Source organism: Epinephelus lanceolatus, chromosome 22 (assembly GCF_041903045.1).
Source record: "Epinephelus lanceolatus isolate andai-2023 chromosome 22, ASM4190304v1, whole genome shotgun sequence".
In the NCBI taxonomy this organism is placed as follows: Eukaryota; Metazoa; Chordata; class Actinopteri; order Perciformes; family Serranidae; genus Epinephelus; species Epinephelus lanceolatus.
In genome coordinates, this window is record NC_135755.1 from 19,088,639 (window position 1) to 19,106,881 (window position 18,243).

Here is an 18,243-nt window from a genome sequence, read left to right on the forward strand (position 1 = left end):
CATCTGCACTGAATATGGGCTAGAAGTCCCAAGATCAGAATGGAAGACACCTCCTAAGGTGGTTGAGAATGACCGAGCTAAGATCCTGTGGGACTTCCAGATCCATACTGATGAACTGGTGATGGCTAACCAACCGGACTTCATGTTGATCAACAAACAACAGAAGAAGGCAATGGTGATAGATGCAGCAATCCCTAGCGACAGCATCATCAGGAAGAAGGAACATGAGAAGCTCGAAAAATACCAAGGGCTGAAAGAGGAGCTAGAAAAGATGTGGGGGGTAAAGGCAACAGTGGCCAGTGGTAATCGGAGCACTCAGGGCTGTGACCCCCAAACTGGGAAAGTGGCTCCAGCAGATTCCTGGTACAACATCTGGGGTCTCTGTCCAGAAGAGGGCAGTCCTAGGAACAGCTGAGATACTGCGCAGAACCCTCAAACTCCCAGGCCTCTGGTAGAGGACCAGAGCTTGTGTGAAACACCCCCTCAACCCCTGTTTCTCAGTCTAAGTCACACTCTCTTCTCAAAATTATAAATTCATGTCAGTGTTTCCAAACAGCAGCTGAATGAATTGTCAAAAACTGAATCAAAATGGTTTAAAAGTGACTCAAAATCTTCTGAAATACATTTTTCCTTTTGTTTCTTAGAAATGTATCCTCTCAGAAGGTTGTCCTGTTTACATGAAAAAATGAAATGTAATATGCAACTGAAGAACATCAGGTGAAAGCGATCATGCTCCAGTTTCATTTTCAGCTGTGTCAGCTCTCTAAAGAGGACATATAATGCAGAGTCCGTCTCTCTGTGTCTTTCTGCGCCTGCAGCTATTTATATGAACAGTCCTTTCTTCACAGAGGACAAGACCTGTGGCCACACACACACACACAAACACACACACTCCGTAATTTCATCTCTTAGTCGCAGGATGAGCAGCACGTATGTGATGCATGCAGAGTGAATCACGCGCCTGCTTGTGTGTGTGCTGAGTGGGAGGCAGCTTGCATAACTTTCCAGAGGTCAAACACTTATTGGGGGCACTGCATGACACACACTCACACACAAGGTGTTACTCAGCTGGCTCGCGGGTGCGTTGGATTTTCTGGTAAATACACTGAGAGACTCAAGTCTACAGCTAAACACTGTTTATGAAATATTTGACAGTGTTTTGGGATCATTTGTCTCTTTAATCAGATGTACTGTGTTTTCAGTTCAACCACTGTGAGATTATGATTCAACCATATCAACAAATCAGATATTAAAGGTCCAGCGTGTAGGATTTAGAGGCATCATGAGAGGAATAAGAGGAATTTCATTGGTTCATAATCACCTACAAATAAGAATCATTGTGTTTTCGTTACCTCACAATGAGCTGTTTATATCTACATACAGAGCAGGTTCTCTTCCAAGGAGTCCACAGGGTTGTTTCTACTGTAGCCCAGAACAGACAAATCAAACACTGGCTTTAGATAGAGCCATTTGTGTTTTTGCAATTTCACTTTCCCCCATGTAATTCATCTACATAATTGTCAGTGCTGGGTCCAGGTATCATTGGATAGTTCATAATTCCTTTGTAATCTAAAAACAAACCAAACCAAAATTCAACCGTTCTCTCATTCCTTTTTGCCAACATGTTACATAGGCCTACTTAATACTGTGATCTGTACTGATAATGTCATATGACTTTTATTTTGACTTTTTACACTTCACTTCCACTTCCTGTCTGTCCACCCTCTTTGTTCCAATTGAGAAATGGCAAAAAGGATTAGCAATTATCAAGAATTAGCAAAAACCAAAATGGGCATTTTATGATTTCATTTTTTGTTTGGCAACAAAAAATAGACAATGTGATTTTGTTTTTTGCTTTAAAATGAAACAATAAAAAAAGCCCACATGACTTCCATTTTTCATCTTAAAACAAAAAAAAGGAAAAATGGAATTCAAGGCTTTGGATTGAATTTTGGCTTTTCGATTCCGCAAAACAAAAAACAGAAAAACAACTCTGTTTTCTTGTTTTTCACTTTTGGTTTAAAACAAAAAATCAGAGAACTGTACTAATTTGGTTTAGTTTGTTTTTAATTCCGAATGAATTATGAGTTATCCAATGATACCTGGACCGTGCTGGTTTTGATAAGAAAATTTCATGTTAAATACTATTAAAAACGAATATATATTGTTACCAAAATGATCTTTGCATCTCTCGTTCTCGAACCACAACCGCTATGTTCAGAGAGGGAACAGCATTATCCAAAATGATGGTAAAACCTTTCTGCAAAACCAAAGATTACACTGAAGGCCGACCTTTTTAAATTCCTTTTCTACAATACCTGTGCATTGCAACTACTCTATGGATAAGGCTATGGAAAGAATGTGGTTATGACCAATAAACTAGGCTTAGGGTGGGGTGGCTGCTTGGTGAAGATTAGGAAAGGTCGGATACGTTAAACACCTATCTTTTACCCTAAAACCCATTGTTTTACTTCCCACTTCACCAGCAGGACATTTGTTAATTATTAACAGGAGGGATGACCCCCTCCTGGTTATCCAGATTGCCAGTGTGGTGGGTTAGTTAAACCAGATGTCGAAAAGATATCCTGGGTAAGTTGAGCTGGCTTCATAGTACAGGCCCCAGGGGATGGAGAAGGGGGAATTCAGGTTAACATGGGATATGCATTTTGGTGGCATCTCCCATCTTGGGAACTGCCCATAGGAACAATAAACATGTAAGAATCAGTCCAATCTTGATGAAAAGCTCGGGTGAAATGACTTTTCTCTGACTCTCTTATCATTCCAACTGTTGTCTCTTGTCTCGTCTCTCCTCTGTCAGTGTATCTTATTCACTCATTCAAGTCACAATGCTTATCAGACTGCAAAGATTTTATTGGCTGTGTCACATCACATGATATGATTCAATGTGTGCAATTGGTCTGTGAGTTTTCTGGACACTAAAGCAGCACTTCAAATGCTGCGTCGGTTAAAATAGAAATTATTGGTATTGGTCACAGTCCACCTGTTAGTAGGTGCGTTTCCAACCAGGTTTTTACGAGGTTGAAAAGTTGGTGTAACAATATAGGTTAAATCTAACTAAGTGCAACTTAAACACACAACAAGCAAATAAATGATGATGTACCACCATGATGTACAGTCATTGCAGAGGCCACTGCAAGCTCTCTTCTTTGCCTCTGGCTGGCTTGAACATGTTATGCATGACTGTTAGCTGAACTCTTCTAAGAGCACAAAGCTGTAATATTAGTTGTTCAAAACTCTCTGCTTCCATTGTCCGGTGTGCTCTCCATTATTATAAATCCATTGTTTTCTTTTGTCTGAGGTTTGATTGGCACTCTTCCTCCACCTGACTGGAAAATTAGCACGACCTACTGCTCATCTCGATGCACCAACTCCTAATATTTGCATAACAGTAGTGGACAGAAAAGCACATAAATTAGCATTTTCTTTTGCCAAATTTCTAAAAAGTTTTGTCAAAATTTGTGCTACATTTGGATGGAAACCCAACTGCTGACCTTGGGGGCGATGGAGAGGAATGGCAGGTTAACAAGGACAAATTTATCAGAGCACACCACTTCCTGCATTGGCCCTGAATGTTGAAACACTGTCTGATTTGTCTAATATGAATGTAATTCCTAGGGAGACTGGACTGCAAAAAACATGAATGCGATGCATAATGCAGCAGTTTGAAATGCTAATAAGCCAGAGCACAGAAATAACTTTGGCAGGAAACTTAACACTGTGATGTAGAGTTTTGTGAATCACGGAGGATTATTACAGACTCCTTCCCATAAAAATAGTTTTTTGACCTTGTTAACTTGTCCATTGGTGTTTTATATGCTACATTATTGTCAATCTATACAACTTTTCAGACAGTTGGCAATGTGTGCCAAACATGTAGTTGATGAAGATTCTCGGTCATCCAGGTCATGGTAACCTTAAGTGCTTTATCGTTGGCAACTGGACTTGCTTGAGTTTCTTGATCACCTCTCATTCAAGAGGCTTCTTCAGTTCTAATGGACTGGTGCAGAGTTGCATGGTGGAGCCAGCTCCTCAGGTCAAGACTGAGCTGTTCATTTATATCTAAAGGAGAAGGAACACTCCTTCGAAGACAGCCATGTTCACATCTTGGCCAGAGAAGACGGGTGGTTTGAAAGAGGCCTGAAAGAAGCCATCTACTTGACCCACCTAAAATGCAGTCTTGGGATCCCTCCCCAGACGAATTAACACCCATTCTCCCCTGGACCCATCTAACCCTAATGACACACATGATGGCCGGGTGGGTCAATGACTCACATGCGACCGTAACGACTCTTTAAGGGTTCATACCCACACAGGGTTTAAAGCCTGCGACTCCGCACCAGTCCGTTAGACCTGAAGAAGCCTCTTGCATGAGAGGTGAAACATTTTCAAGAAACTCAAGCAAGTCCAGTTGCCAACAATACAGCACTTAGGATTGCCAAACACATTATTTGCAAAGTCCCCCTAAACACACACCTGATACATGCAACAAGGTGTTAGTGCAGGGTCAGCTATGAATGGCACCCATTTTGCAGTTTGGGCAATTTCACCTCAGCTATGCCCAGAGGGTGAACTGGTAGCTCTGCACCTGTCAGTCTACACTCCATACTTAAAGTCCCCATGGTCTATATGGGGACTTGAACTTTCAAACCTCTGGTTCCCAAACCAAGACCCTATGGACTGAGCTACTGTCGCCCCAAATAATCAGTCAATACCATGGCTGCATTTCCACCTTGGAAGTGCTGTTTACCAATGACAGTCTCAAAACATGGATTCAGACAGTCACAGTTTCACACTTAACATATATAAGGAGTCAATCATGTTGACTTGAGAAATGAGGGATATATCAGAGAAGATGCCAGGTGTAGCTATGCATCGTATTTTGCAAGTTGAGGTTCACCTGTCAACTCCTCAGAGCTGGTGATTGGGAACAAGGTATATCTAACATTAGCAACACATTTTTAGCGGTTTGATAATGTAGCCAAACTGAAGGCTCATGTTGTTTATTACATTAAGTTTCCAGCATAGACAGTGATGAGCAGAGTCAAAGGTGAGCAGGTATGCTCAAGCTGCAGGTAAGCGGCTGGTGGAGATAGAGTCGGGTACTGATTTACATATTAATAGATCTGTACATACTAAATGAAGCAAAAGTGTAGGGTTACATCTTTGCCATTTTAAGCCATGAAGGGATTTTCAATGGGAAAAAAACCCTTCTAAATATGTAACTTCAATAACAGAGATGAGTTTACGGGCTTTAATGTATTCCAGGTGAGGAGCTTTACCCTTTAGAATAATACATGTCATAGAGGCAGGAGCTCATATACACTTTTTTGATTAAAGGTTTTGCATTTTTAAAGGCATCATCATTGGTGTTAAATGATTCCAGACTGTTCTAATATGTTTGTGGGCAACGTGGCAGCAAACAATCGACCTGAGCAATTCACTGCGGTATTCCAACTAAATGATCCCTCACTTTGTCATTGTATTTCATATTAAAGTCCCTCTCATTCCTCTTTCCAATCCATTAAAGCAAAGATGACACATCCAATATTAATCTGCCATCAGTGGGAAAAAATCCAGAATCAATGTGTGTGTATGTTTTTTGTACATGTGTGTTGTGTCAGCGGATGTTTCCAATTTGGGTCCCATGCTGAGAGATCACTCTCAGTGATAGCTTTGATTAAGTTGGCCTTGAAGGTCATACACTTAAAGGTGTGTGTGTGTGTTTGTGTGTTTGTTTGTTTGTTTGTGTGATCTATTTCCGTCGTAATTGAGTCTATAAGATCTCATCTCCCTCTCTGCTACTATTGCTCCATCTCATTTTCTTCATCACTTACCCATCCTGTTCTCTGTCTTCTGATCTGCACCTGCATAACATTCATATATATTTGTTTACTTTATGTTTGGGGGCATGCCTTGAGGGTGTTTCTTCAAATATGGCACAAACGTCCACTTTGAGTCAAGAATGAAATGATCAGAACTTGATGGTCAAAGGTTCAGGTAGCTGTGAAACCATCTGTTTCAGTGTTCGTGAACACAATTTCTCAAGAACAGCCTGAGGGAATTTCTTCAAATGTGGTACAAATGTCCTCTTGGACTAAACCATAAATTAATTAGAATTTGATGGTCAAAGGTCAAGGTCACTGTGACCCCATCCATCGCACTCTCATGAACACAATGTCTCAAGAACTCCTTGAAGGGAATTTCTTCAAATTTGGCACGGCCATCCACTTTGAGTCAAGGATGAAATGATTCAAACTTGGTGGTCAAAGGTCAAGGTCACTGTGACCCCATCCATCGCATTCTCACGAACGCAATGTCTCAAGAACACCTTAAAGGGACTTTCTTCAAATTGGCACAACCATCCACTTTGAGTCAAGGATGAAATGATTCAAACTTGGTGGTCAAAGGTCAAGGTCACCACACTGTGACCCTATCCGTCTCATTCTCAAGAGCACAATGTCCCAAGAGGAGCTTGAGGGCATTTCTTCAAATTTGGCACATATGTCCTCTTGGACTCAACCATGAACTGATTAGAATTTGGTGGTCACAGGTCAAGGTTGCTATGACCTTGCATCTATCTCATTCTTGTGAATGCAATATTTTAAGAGGGCCTTGAGGGAGATTCCTCAAATTTTGCACAAAGCTCCATTTGGACTTGAGACAAAGGAGACTGACCTTGCAAAACATATTTTTGGCCATAATATAATAATTCATTCACCAAATATGCCAAAACTTCACACATATGTCTAACAGGATATAATGATGTAGTGATGACATTTTATATCCAAAAGGTCAAAGGTCAACTTCATTGTGACATTATAACTGTCTGCATAAAGCGCATTTCTGGCCACTGCTCAACGTCATACTTCAGGAACAGAAGGGTGGTCAGATAGTGAAGTGGTGACACTAATCTTGGGTGTCCATCTTGAAACTGTGTTGATTGTATAGATCTCCTGTGCTGTCATGTGGAAGATGTGTATGTAGCATCCATGTTTTCACAGACATGGATATAAACTGTCAAACTGCAAGTTGACTGGTTTTCAGAGGCAAACAACCACAAGGCAGTAATTCTAGTTGTTTGTATCACGCACCTGCAAATACAAGCGATTTCTTCACTTCATGTATTATCAGTGTTTAATTACCACTTCCCTGTTTTACTGCTGTGCAAAGAAAGAACCAAGGGAGGAAACAAGCCAGTGAATCTAAATTACACTCATTTGATAATGTTGCCTTATCCCTCTCCCTATTTGGCCACATTCTGAATGAATGGAAGACTGTAGATTAGACTGAATAATATAAACAGATGAGGAAATTTAAGACATTATCTTCTCGATAAAACTTATTTTCCAGACCCCTCGTCTCCCCTTATGGAAGATCAAACTGCAATTTCTTTTTGTCTGTAAGGAGAAATGTAAGTGTAGGAAAAAGAAAACACCACTTGCAGCAGCAGCAGCAGCAGCAGCAGCACAGTCTCTGCTCTTCATGAAGGATTCAAAATGAAATGGGTTTTACAAGTTAGTTTTTCTGAGGAGTGAAGCAGCAGAAATCCATTTAATGAGCTGAATATTTTAACACTAACACCTTGCCTGGGTGCCCTGTCCCTTAGAATACAGTCTGCATTTGAAATTAAGCTACATATTATTTGAATGAATGCCCCCAAGCACAAAAGACTTCCTGGCTACATTTGGTTTAAAGAGACTGTCCGCCCAAATACAACAACATAAGTACTTTCAGCAAAAGCCCCAAAACAACACGTTTACATCCAAGTGACAAAGCCCCTCTAGTGGCCATGGGAATTATGGCGCAAAGGAGGAAGTAAGGTGAGGTTGTTATGGAGCGACAAAGTCAGCGTCGGGAGGAGGATGGGTTGAATACAGCTGCATTTTTGTGTTTGTCCAACACATTTTCACTTCCAACATGTCAAATACGGCAGCTTGGTCACTAGCCCTACGCTTCAAACTATGAAGCTCTAGGTACCCCTCTAGCATCAGTTTTGGACGTGTCAGTCTCTGCTCATTATGTGCATACAGTGGGTCTCATTAATCAAATGTGAGCAGAACGAATTTGTGCATAAACTGTTCGCAGGAGGAAATTTACGTGTATTTCAGCATTCATCAATACAATTTCAAATTGAGTTTTGGTTTAATAAGACCTGTGGACGTGGGAAAGCAGTTCGGCGTCTGTCTCCGCTCACACCGGGCAGCTGGTGAACCTGAATCTGGCAGAGAGTTGGAGGGAGAGATTAACAACTTACTTGTTGTTAAACCTAATAGTGTGTTATTGCCTAGATTAGACAGCCTGTATTAACATGTTTTAATAGTGGCTTAATTTTACAATGGTGCCAAACAAAGCTGAGGCTCAGGGCAAACTGACAGAGAGGTCTCTCGATCAAATCTGAGTTTTCCGCGGCGTACATTAATCTGGAGTACATTTTTAGTCAATTTTAAGTTTTTTATATATGCAAATCTACTCACAGAGTTACTAACATTTCCTGAATTAGACCCATCAACTTTTGGTTTCACACAGGACACCAACAGCAATCTCCTGGGTGAAAGTGTTCACAGGAAAAGTACAACTTCCACTGGTAACATGCACACTGTCTTTTTTTCAAATAAGCTTTAATGTTTTTGGGAAACAGTTTTTAGCACAGAAATTACTCTTTTAGGTTTAGGCAACAAAACCACTTTGTTAGATTTAGGGAAAGATCATGGTTTGGGTTAAAATGACTGACTATTGGTTTGACACGGGATACAAACAGTGCTGTGAAAGTCCTGTGTTTGACCCATCTACCTCCCCACATGGACTTTTTTTTCGCTCTTTATACTGCATCAATTGCTTTGAGCATCAAATATTGTCGCAGATGGATTCACATTGGAGTTATCCAAAAGCCCAGTGCATCTCATACAGACACTAAAGGCTGCCCCATGCCTCTGTATTTGACAAGCTGGGAATGAGAATGGGTTGGTTTATCTTATTTCTCCCACTCTTGCATGATGTGCCCCTACCATACACACTTTACACAGACATTTTCAACCATTAACATGTAATGCAAGACACAATGAGGTCATTGCAGAGAGGACGGCAGTGTGAACCCAGCTGAGGTTGGAATTGTGACATTTGCAGAGACTTAATGGACGAGCGTGATTTGATCAGGATGATTGGAATAATTTTTCCTGTCCAAAGAACATTTACCTCATTTTTGTTTTGTTCTGGGGCCATTATAAATAGCCAGCCAGTGTGTGTGTGTGTGTGTGTGTGTACGCGCTGGTTATTTTGGAAGCTTAGACTCCGTCAATTATATTTAATCATCATTCTGGTAATTCCAATTAAAGAAATTCAAACATGTTTGCCAAAAGCTGTGTGTGTGTGACAGCAGACTCAGTGTGTGTATGTGTGTGCATACATGTGTGTGCACAACTGATAAAAAGTTGCTAAATTACCATCCACATCATCTTTTATCATGATTGTCATCATCATCATCATAATCAGTGTGTGAGAACATTCTGTGATGTGCCTGTGTGTTTGGTGTGTGTGTGTGTGTGTGTGTGTGTCTATCACTCAGCCAGCCATGGGGATCAATGCAGTCAAGTACCAGCCTGATGGATAACACTGCTAGTATAGATTCAGGCTCTTTGCGTATGTGTTGGGGGGGACTAGTGCTCTTTTGAAGGTGTGTATATAAATTACACACTGTCTATCTTCCTCGGTATGTGTGTGTGTGCATCTGTTTGTGAAACCAAGACAAAGAACAGACTGACATGTCAGCGTTTTTTTTTTTTTTTTTTGGAGTTTGTTTGTGCGAAACATTGATTACTGCAGTGAGCAATCAGCAGCAGCAGCAGCAGCTCCAACCAACAGACAAACACAGCGCGAGCGCACGAGTGTGTCCATTGACCATACGCGGCCCATTAAGCAGCAATCAACCTTCCCTGTCCTATTTAGTATTCCTGAAGGATTCCAGCTACAAAGCACAGGCATGAATATAATAAGTGTGGCCGAGGATGCAAACGAGCTGCAGTGCAAAATGGAAGATGGCATGAAGACATTTAATATAGGCACCCTTCCCATATGGGCAGATCAACAGCTGTATATTCTAGGCTTGAGATGATGCATGTTTCATCCCACATGGTAATACAGTTGATGGGTGTAGTTTGGTAGAAAGAAAGTAGTTCTTACATGACACTGCTCATAACAAGATCTGTTGATCATCTTGCGTAACCAGGTCATGATTTCTGGAAAGAGACATTACTGTTGTGTTTATAGTGCCATCTCGTTCCATTCCAGTGAAGAGAATGCAGACATCTTTAGTTTCCACCGAGCAGTACGGTTCAGTTCAGTTTGGTAGGCTTTTTCTTTTGTTTCCACTGTGAAAAGTTGTGGATGGTACCAATGGAACCGTTCTGTACCATCTTCATTTTTGGTCCCCCCTCTGTTGGGGTACCTAGCACACAGATCTGGTACTAAAAGGTGGAGCTGCGGACACTGCAGTCTGTTGATTGGTCAACAGCAGATGGTTGCTCTGCTCAGGGCTGAGCTGTGGCTGGTATCGTGACCACTGCTCATACTGTGGTGAGTTTTGAGTTGACGATGTGAATCAGTCAACACAACTTAAATTTCAATGTGACAACTTTGACCATTACTTAATTTTTTTTGTCTCTCTTGGATGAAAACACTTTCAGTAATGAGTGGATATTCAAGCTTTTAAAAATATACATTCATTTTGACCGGATTATGGGAACTGTGTATATTCTAATCCTCCCTTGGAGAAAAAAAAGCGTTGTGGATCATTGTTCCTGTGGGCTCCAGCAACACTAAACCCTTGCTCTTGCCTGAGAAGGACTAAACACACAAACCCACTATTTTTAAATATCCAATCAAGAGAGACTCTCACTGCAGCTTGTTCTAATGTGTTCTGACAATGTTGGCGTGCAACCCCGTTCTGTGGACGATAAACGAGGTGAAGACTGATGACGAAGGACATACCGTGAGTGCCGGACAGGGAGTGACAACAACCCCGCCCACATGAAAGAGTAATGTTTGCGGTGGAAACCCTAGGGTCTAGGTACCATGTCTGAAGGGTTACTTTTGATTTTCAAAGGTACCAGACTGAAAGTGTTTGATGGAAATGGGGCTTCTATGGCTGATATATCCAACATTCAGCAACCTACACCAAAAGAATTAGGCTGGTAGCTAGCACTACAGGTGATAGGGGAAATACATATTTTTGAACTGTCCCTTTAAGTATTGCTCTTTCACAAATTTGGGAGAATCACAAACTGCAGACACATCTTGACTTTTAATCCTTAGTATGTGTCAGGCTCCAAAAACTTGCAATATTACATTTCCCATGACGCAACTCAACACGGTCTTAACATAATGCCAAATGGCTGATGTAATTTATCCTCTTATCCTTGAATCTTTATCCATCCATTTTCAGCACAATGTTGTAAATAAATGTTGATAAACCAGCAGCCACAATAAGTTGAGTCGGAACTCCTTATGCTTGCAGGCAGTTTAATATGATGTACCCTCTTAGCAAAAGGTCCAGGTAAAATACACTGTGTTGATAAGCTCAAACAAATAGGAAATGGTTGACTGGTGTAACAAATGTAATGTGCACAAAACTCCCAAAACTGAATGCGCCTGTCAAGATATCATCTATGTTGACTTTTTCTAATCTGTCTCTCTCTGCTGTCACACTGTTAAAATGGCACATGCTTTTCTCCCAGCCGTTGCTGTTTGGCTCGTACGCCATCACTGTTTGCACCCAAACTCAGTTAATCAATTAAAGTTTTCCCAGACAGACACCAAATGACCACATGTGACACTGGCTGATAACCGAGGAGACCTCTTGCATCAACGTCACTGTCAGATGCACAAAAATCTAAATCGAATCACGGATCATTTGGTACCAACTGAGCCTAAACATCTATTTTGCAAATTTGTTGGCCTGTCATGATAATAGCTGCGTCAACATATTCATATTTGGCTGATCGAACAGCGTGTGCTCTGTCATCCGCTGCCATAATGTTCTTTCACATCTCTCCTGTGCAGTCCCGGAGAATTTAAAAAATGCTAGAGCAAATGAACTACATGTGATAGTGGCTGAAAATAAATGATATTTTTCAGGTCACTGACATAAGCATTCCACCCAAATGCCAATGCAGATATTTAGAGATTTAATAGAAACAACAAAAAAGAACTAATGCAGCTTTAAATCACAAAAATAAAGACCTGATATACTGAGACATGACTCCCCGAAGACTGGACCCAAGCTGAAACTTGACAACAGAAGAATAAAGGAAGGTCTGAGTGCTAAAATGTGGGTACTGACAAAGATTACTGTCACTGACAACTACAAAGCACAGTTTATATTAATCTCCAGATCTGCAGAAGATTTTCGTACTCACTTTCAGCTCAGTGATCAGTGAGATGGTGACATTCACAAGTGCACAGTAAGAAATGTTAATGTAGAGACGTGGCTGAAAATGTTACAGGAAGTCAGCCTTCCTTTTATTTAATGTTTTTACTCAACATTGGAAAAGAAATCCAACAGACAGCCCACCATATAAGAACCTGACATCCTATTAAGCTAATGTGGGTGTTCATGCAGAATCCTGGCACAGATACTGTAAGCAAGAACAGCAGCTGATAGCTGGTATGATATTGCAATTATCAAGTTGGCATTCTCCGGCTCTCCAATCATTTGCAATGTAACAGTGAGCAATGGCTCAGAGAGGTAATAATCATTTCAACAATTGCACTGAAAAATGTTTTGAAATAATGACAGTGCACATGTCACAGTGAGCTGGCAACAGCTGGTGAGTGGGTGGGTGCCTGAGATCAGGGGTAGAAATCTACAGGGAAGATTGTTTAAATGTTGGGTGAGATTTACAGACATGTATCCGTCTTTTTATGATGAAAGTAAGAAGCTGTAAACAACAAATTTAATACTTGAAAGCACCTATAACAGGTTGGAGCATCTGTTGTCTCATTGTATTGAACAGCACCTGTTAGCCAGTTAGATGACTCTGTGCAGTGTGTGTTCCTGAATGATGAATATTTATGTATCTGCCTATTTAAAACTAGATACTTTCAGAGCACACTCAGGGACAGAATGTAAATTGTTCCTATGTTTGACATTGAATGCAGCATCCCCAACTCAGTTACTGGCAGGAATATTGCTGTTGCAACAATGCTGTGGTTAACGTGTGGTTAACGTGTGGTTGGGTTTAGGCACAAAAACTACTTGGTTTTGTTCAGGAAAAGATGATGTTTTGGCTCAAGATACTTCATTTGGGGGACATAATCCCAGCAGAAAAAGCATCAGTAACAAAGGGACAACTTCCCTGCTATCCCCGCTGACTGGTTGCTACAAAACACCCACATTTGGAGCCTAAAAGCCAATGGAAACACATCAACAGGTTGCTAAAAAACACACACGTTTGGAGACAAAAAAGCAGATGGAAACACACAAACAGGTTGCTACAAACCACTCAAGATTGGAGCCATAAAGCCAATGTAAAAAAAACCCGAAAGTTGCTAAAAAAAACACCAAAATGCAAAGCCTAAAAGCTGATAGAAAGACACAGATAGGTCACTACCAAACACCCAAATTTGGAGCCTGAAAAGCTGATGGACACACACCAACAGGTTGCTAAGAAACACCAAAGTTCAAAGCCTAAAAGCTGGTTGCTACAAAACACACGGTTTTGGCAACTAAAAGCTGATGAAAAAACACTATGGGTCAATACAAAACACCACATTTGGAGCCTGAAAAGCTGATGGAAACACACCAACAGGTTGCTACAAAACACTCAAGATTGAAGCCTAAAAGCCAATGTAAATAACACCAGTGGTTGCTAAAAAACAGAAGTTTGAAGCCTAAAAGCTGATAGAAAGACAGTGACAGGTCGCTACAAAACACCCAGTTTTGGTAACTACAAGCTGATGGAAAAACACTTACAGGTTACTACAAAACACCCAAGTTTGAAGCCTAAAAAGCAAACGGAAACACACCAACAGGTTGCTACAAAACAGTTAAGACTGGAACCTAAGTGGAAACTTAAAAGCTGACAGTAAGACTCCAATAGGCCGCTACAAAACACCCAAATTTGGCGCCTGACAAGCCAGTGGAAACACACCCGTAGGTTGCCACAAAACACTCAAGATTGGAGCCTAAAAGCCAATGTAAGGAAACACCGCTGGCTGCTAAAAGACTCCAAAGTTTGGAGCCTAAAAGCTGATAGAAAGACACTGACAGGTTGCTACAAAACACCCAAATTTGGCGCCTGACAAGCCAATGGAAACACACCCATAAGTTGCTACAAAACATTCAAGATTGGAGCCTAAAAGCCAATGTAAAAAAAACCCCATCAACGGTTGCTAAAAAACACCAAAGTGTGGAGCCTTAAAGCTGATTGAAAGACACTGACAGGTTTCTACAAAACAACTGGTTTTGTTACCTAAAAGCCGATGGAAAAACACTCATGGGTTGTGACAAAACACCCAAGTTTGGAGCCTAAAAAGGTGATGGAAACACAGCGAAGACTTGCTAAAAAAACGATTAGTTGGCAGGTAACTGGCAGGTGTCTCGCCTGGGTGACACGCCATCCAAAGTCCCCTCCCCCTCCAGCTGAAAAAGTCAGCTCATATATTCCGTAGAAATGTTGATATGTCATGTATAAAACATGCAAATTTATTTGTGGTTTGCAGACTTGTACAATGCCAACATTTTCCTCTGGCAACTGTCCTTGCCTCCCTTACATTTCAGCAAAGGCAGGTGTGCTTTGTGGGTACTCAAAACTCACCGTAGAGGATGTTGATGAGGGAGATCGGCATGACCAGGATGCCTACAAGCATGTCCGCCACGGCCAGCGACCTCAGGAAGAAGTTGGTGGCGTTCTGAAGCTTCTTCTCCAGCGACACTGCCAGGATCACTAGGATGTTGCCACCGATCGTCAGCGCGATGATGACGAGTATGAGCAGTGCCGGCCAGTTCTTCTCTTTCATCACCGTCCTGGTGACAGACTCCTGGGTGAAATTATCCAGACCTGCACTCATGGCTGCCGCACCTCCACCGCTGCCTCCAAGCCCTAACCCCCATGACAGGGTTTGGTTGAGGTCCAGGGGGTTAATGCTTGGCCAAGCCATCTGACCTCCAACCTCCAGGGAGGAGGTGGTGGTGCTGAACCCACCAAGAAGAGCCCTCGCTGGGCCGCCCATCCCAAACAGAGACCCTTACTCTATTGGAGGCTGGTTTTAATTCACCTTCTTCACCAGCAGAGGGAAGAAGGAGGTGGTGAGACAGATGCGCTCAGCATTGACTTCTTTAAAGAGTTCTGAAGCATCTACCAAAATTGACTTCTTAATACCAACAGAACACCATTAACAAGGATCTGGGGGAAGTGAAAAAACAGGAAAGAAGCAACTTTGGGGATGGGGAGTGACAGGGAAGAGGGGAGAGGGGATTGAGAGGACCTAGCTACAAGTGTTCTTCAGTTTATATCGTATTTCAATAGTCTTGCTAGCTGCAAACAGCCTCCAATTGTTCCCTGAGGTTTGAATGTCCCATGTCTTGCCAATAAGTCATTGGCGACAAGTTCTCAAGGTGTATGTTGAGTCGAAAAGTCCCTTGTTGCTTCGTGGTGTTCAGTCACATCCACCTCTTGATGGAAGTAAGAGTTTCAGAGTATCAAATTTAGAGCTGAAAATCGGTTTAGTCATATCCATGGCTGCTGTCTGCTCCCGCTGCCAGTTAGTTTGCTGACGAGTATTGACCAGTTTCAATGTCTTCATTCAGCTGTGAATCCTTCTGCTGTTGTATCCAAGGTGTTGCAAGTTTCTTCCTTCAGGTCAGAGTAGATGATCAGGTTGATCTGTGGAGGGAACAGAAATAAAAGAGATCAGATCATTGCTTTTGAACTTCCTGATTGCACCATTTGTATCCACCTAGCCATTCATTATCGGTTTTCACCCACAGTGGTCACTACAGGGGACAGTTACTTAAAAGCCATGTACACCGATAAGCCAAAACATTAAAACCACTGACAGGTGACGTGAACAACATTGATCATCTTGTTACAATGCAATGTTCTGTTGGGAAACTTTGGGTTCTGACATTCATGTGGATGCCACCTGACATGCTCCCCGCCCTAAACAGCAGTGCAGACCAGGTACCCCCTCATGGCAACGACACTCCCCAGTAGCAGTGGCCCTCCAGCAGGACAATGTGCCATGCCCAAAAACTGCTCAGGAGTGACATAAGGAATGTGACGAAGAGCTCAAGGCAACAACCTGTTCTCCAAATCCCCCAAATCTGATCAAACATCTGTGGGGCATGCTGTTACCTAACCTCACAACCCTTAGGACCCAAAAGATCTGAAGCCAATGCATTAGTGCCAGACACTATGAGACACCCTCCAGAGGTCCTGTGTCCATGCCTTGACAGGTCAGAGCCAAGTCCGGTCCAAGAAGGACCCACTATGGATCAGGGGTACCTCTGGGGTACTAGCACATCCCTCAAATGTTTGATCAGATTGAGATCTGGGGTATTTGGAGGCCAGGTCAACACCTTGAGCTCTTTGTCCCATTCCTCAGGTCATTCCTGAGCAGCTTTTGTGGCGTGGCACGATGCACTGTCCTGCTGGGCCACTGCCATTGACAAGTGCTGTTGCCATGAGGGGGTTTATTTAGTCTGCAATGTCAAGTAGCATCCACACAAATGCCACCACTCAAGGTTTCCCAGCAGAACATTGCATTGTAACAAGATGATCAATGTTATTCACTTCACCCGCCAGTGGTTTTAATGTTTTGGCTGATTGGTGTATATGCATGGGTTTTCATGCTATAGTTGCACGTAAGCAACTACAGTGTATCCAAGTGCCATACACTGCCACCCACTGGCCAGGTATTGTAAGTGCAACACAAATCTCTGAAAACCAAGATGGCCAATGAAATGCAAGACATGTTGTGCAGCTAAGGTAATTTATCACCAATCCTACTATAATAGGAGACCCTTGCAGGTAAATGAAATTTGTAAACATCAAGTAACATCTAAGAAGAAATACAGTTGTTAAAATGTCCAAGTATTGATTTTATGTTGGTAAGAAATTACAATTAGTCTACTGAAGTATACATCGTGCAGCACTGGCTATATTTCAGCTACAACTTTAACGCATGCTGTCCACCTGAATGGATGCGTAAAAAAACTCCTTGAAAAAGGCATGTTTGTAAAAAAAAAAAAAAAAAAGTTGTTTTTCATGCCTCAAGAGGAAAAAACTCTTCGGAAATAATCTTGACTGGGGTAGTTATAACTCTGTGCATGAATCTCTTGCATCCTCCCTACTATCTCAACATCTGTCGGTCCATCTTCTGATGAATGAACTCATCATTCCAACATCCCTTCTTTCCTTCTGTTTAGTTTCCTTTGTTGTTTCAAGTGATTCCTTCCTTCTTCACCCTTACTTTATTACTTCTTTGGATCCCTACTCCAATTTTATTGCATTTTTCCATCGCTCTCCTTCATTCCTTCTCCCTAACCTCCCTATCATGCGTCTTGCCTTCCATCTCTCCTTATATTTCTTCCTCCACCATCATCCATCCATCAGTGCAACCACTTCGTCTTTTGCTTCTTTGTTTCTTCCTTCCTCACAGCGATCCTCCCTTTTACTAGACTAATTTATGAGTGTCTGCACTCCCAATAAAAGTTAGGCAGAGAGAAAGACTGTCGGTGTCAAACACTACAGTCATTTAAAACAAACCGAAGGAGATAAACTGAAACGGAAGCTTTGATGTTCACACCCTCACATCGCAGTGTGCGCGCAGAAGTACTGGCTGTCCTCTCTGTTTACCCTTAGCTCTCAGACGGCTTAGTGATTTAGCACCTCATAACCGTCTTCAAGGAGATGTGGAGGAGTCGGAGTGTACTGCATGTGCGTGTGTGTGTGAGAGGAAGAAAGTGTGTGTGTGCACATATGTCTTTGCATGTATGAAACAGTAAGACAGAGTGTGAACTACTGAGATGTTTTTTAGAATGTGTGGGCACATGTTTAAGAATGAAAAGTGAATGTGTTTCCATCTCCTCTGTGTCCGTGTGTGTGTGTGTGTGTGTGTGTGTGTGTGTGTGTGTGTGAGTGTGGTTTGAGATAAAAAGCCAGCACATCTCCAGACGGACTCAGGCCTCCAGCTGAGATAGTTTAGTGGGCGGTGAGTCTACGATAA

At 41.9% G+C, this 18,243-nt stretch overlaps 1 protein-coding gene across 1 annotated transcript in view; it reads right to left on the bottom strand.

Moving 5' to 3' along the window:
• The window catches only part of htr2cl1 (5-hydroxytryptamine (serotonin) receptor 2C, G protein-coupled-like 1), a 223,564-nt gene that overhangs the window by 32,735 nt on the left and 172,586 nt on the right, over positions 1 to 18,243 (bottom strand). Inside the window, exon 5 of the mRNA XM_078164563.1 lies at positions 14,832 to 15,899. Coding sequence (XP_078020689.1) covers positions 14,832 to 15,246 — 415 coding nt within the window. The 5' untranslated portion in view covers positions 15,247 to 15,899. The remainder of the gene's footprint in view (positions 1 to 14,831; positions 15,900 to 18,243) is intronic.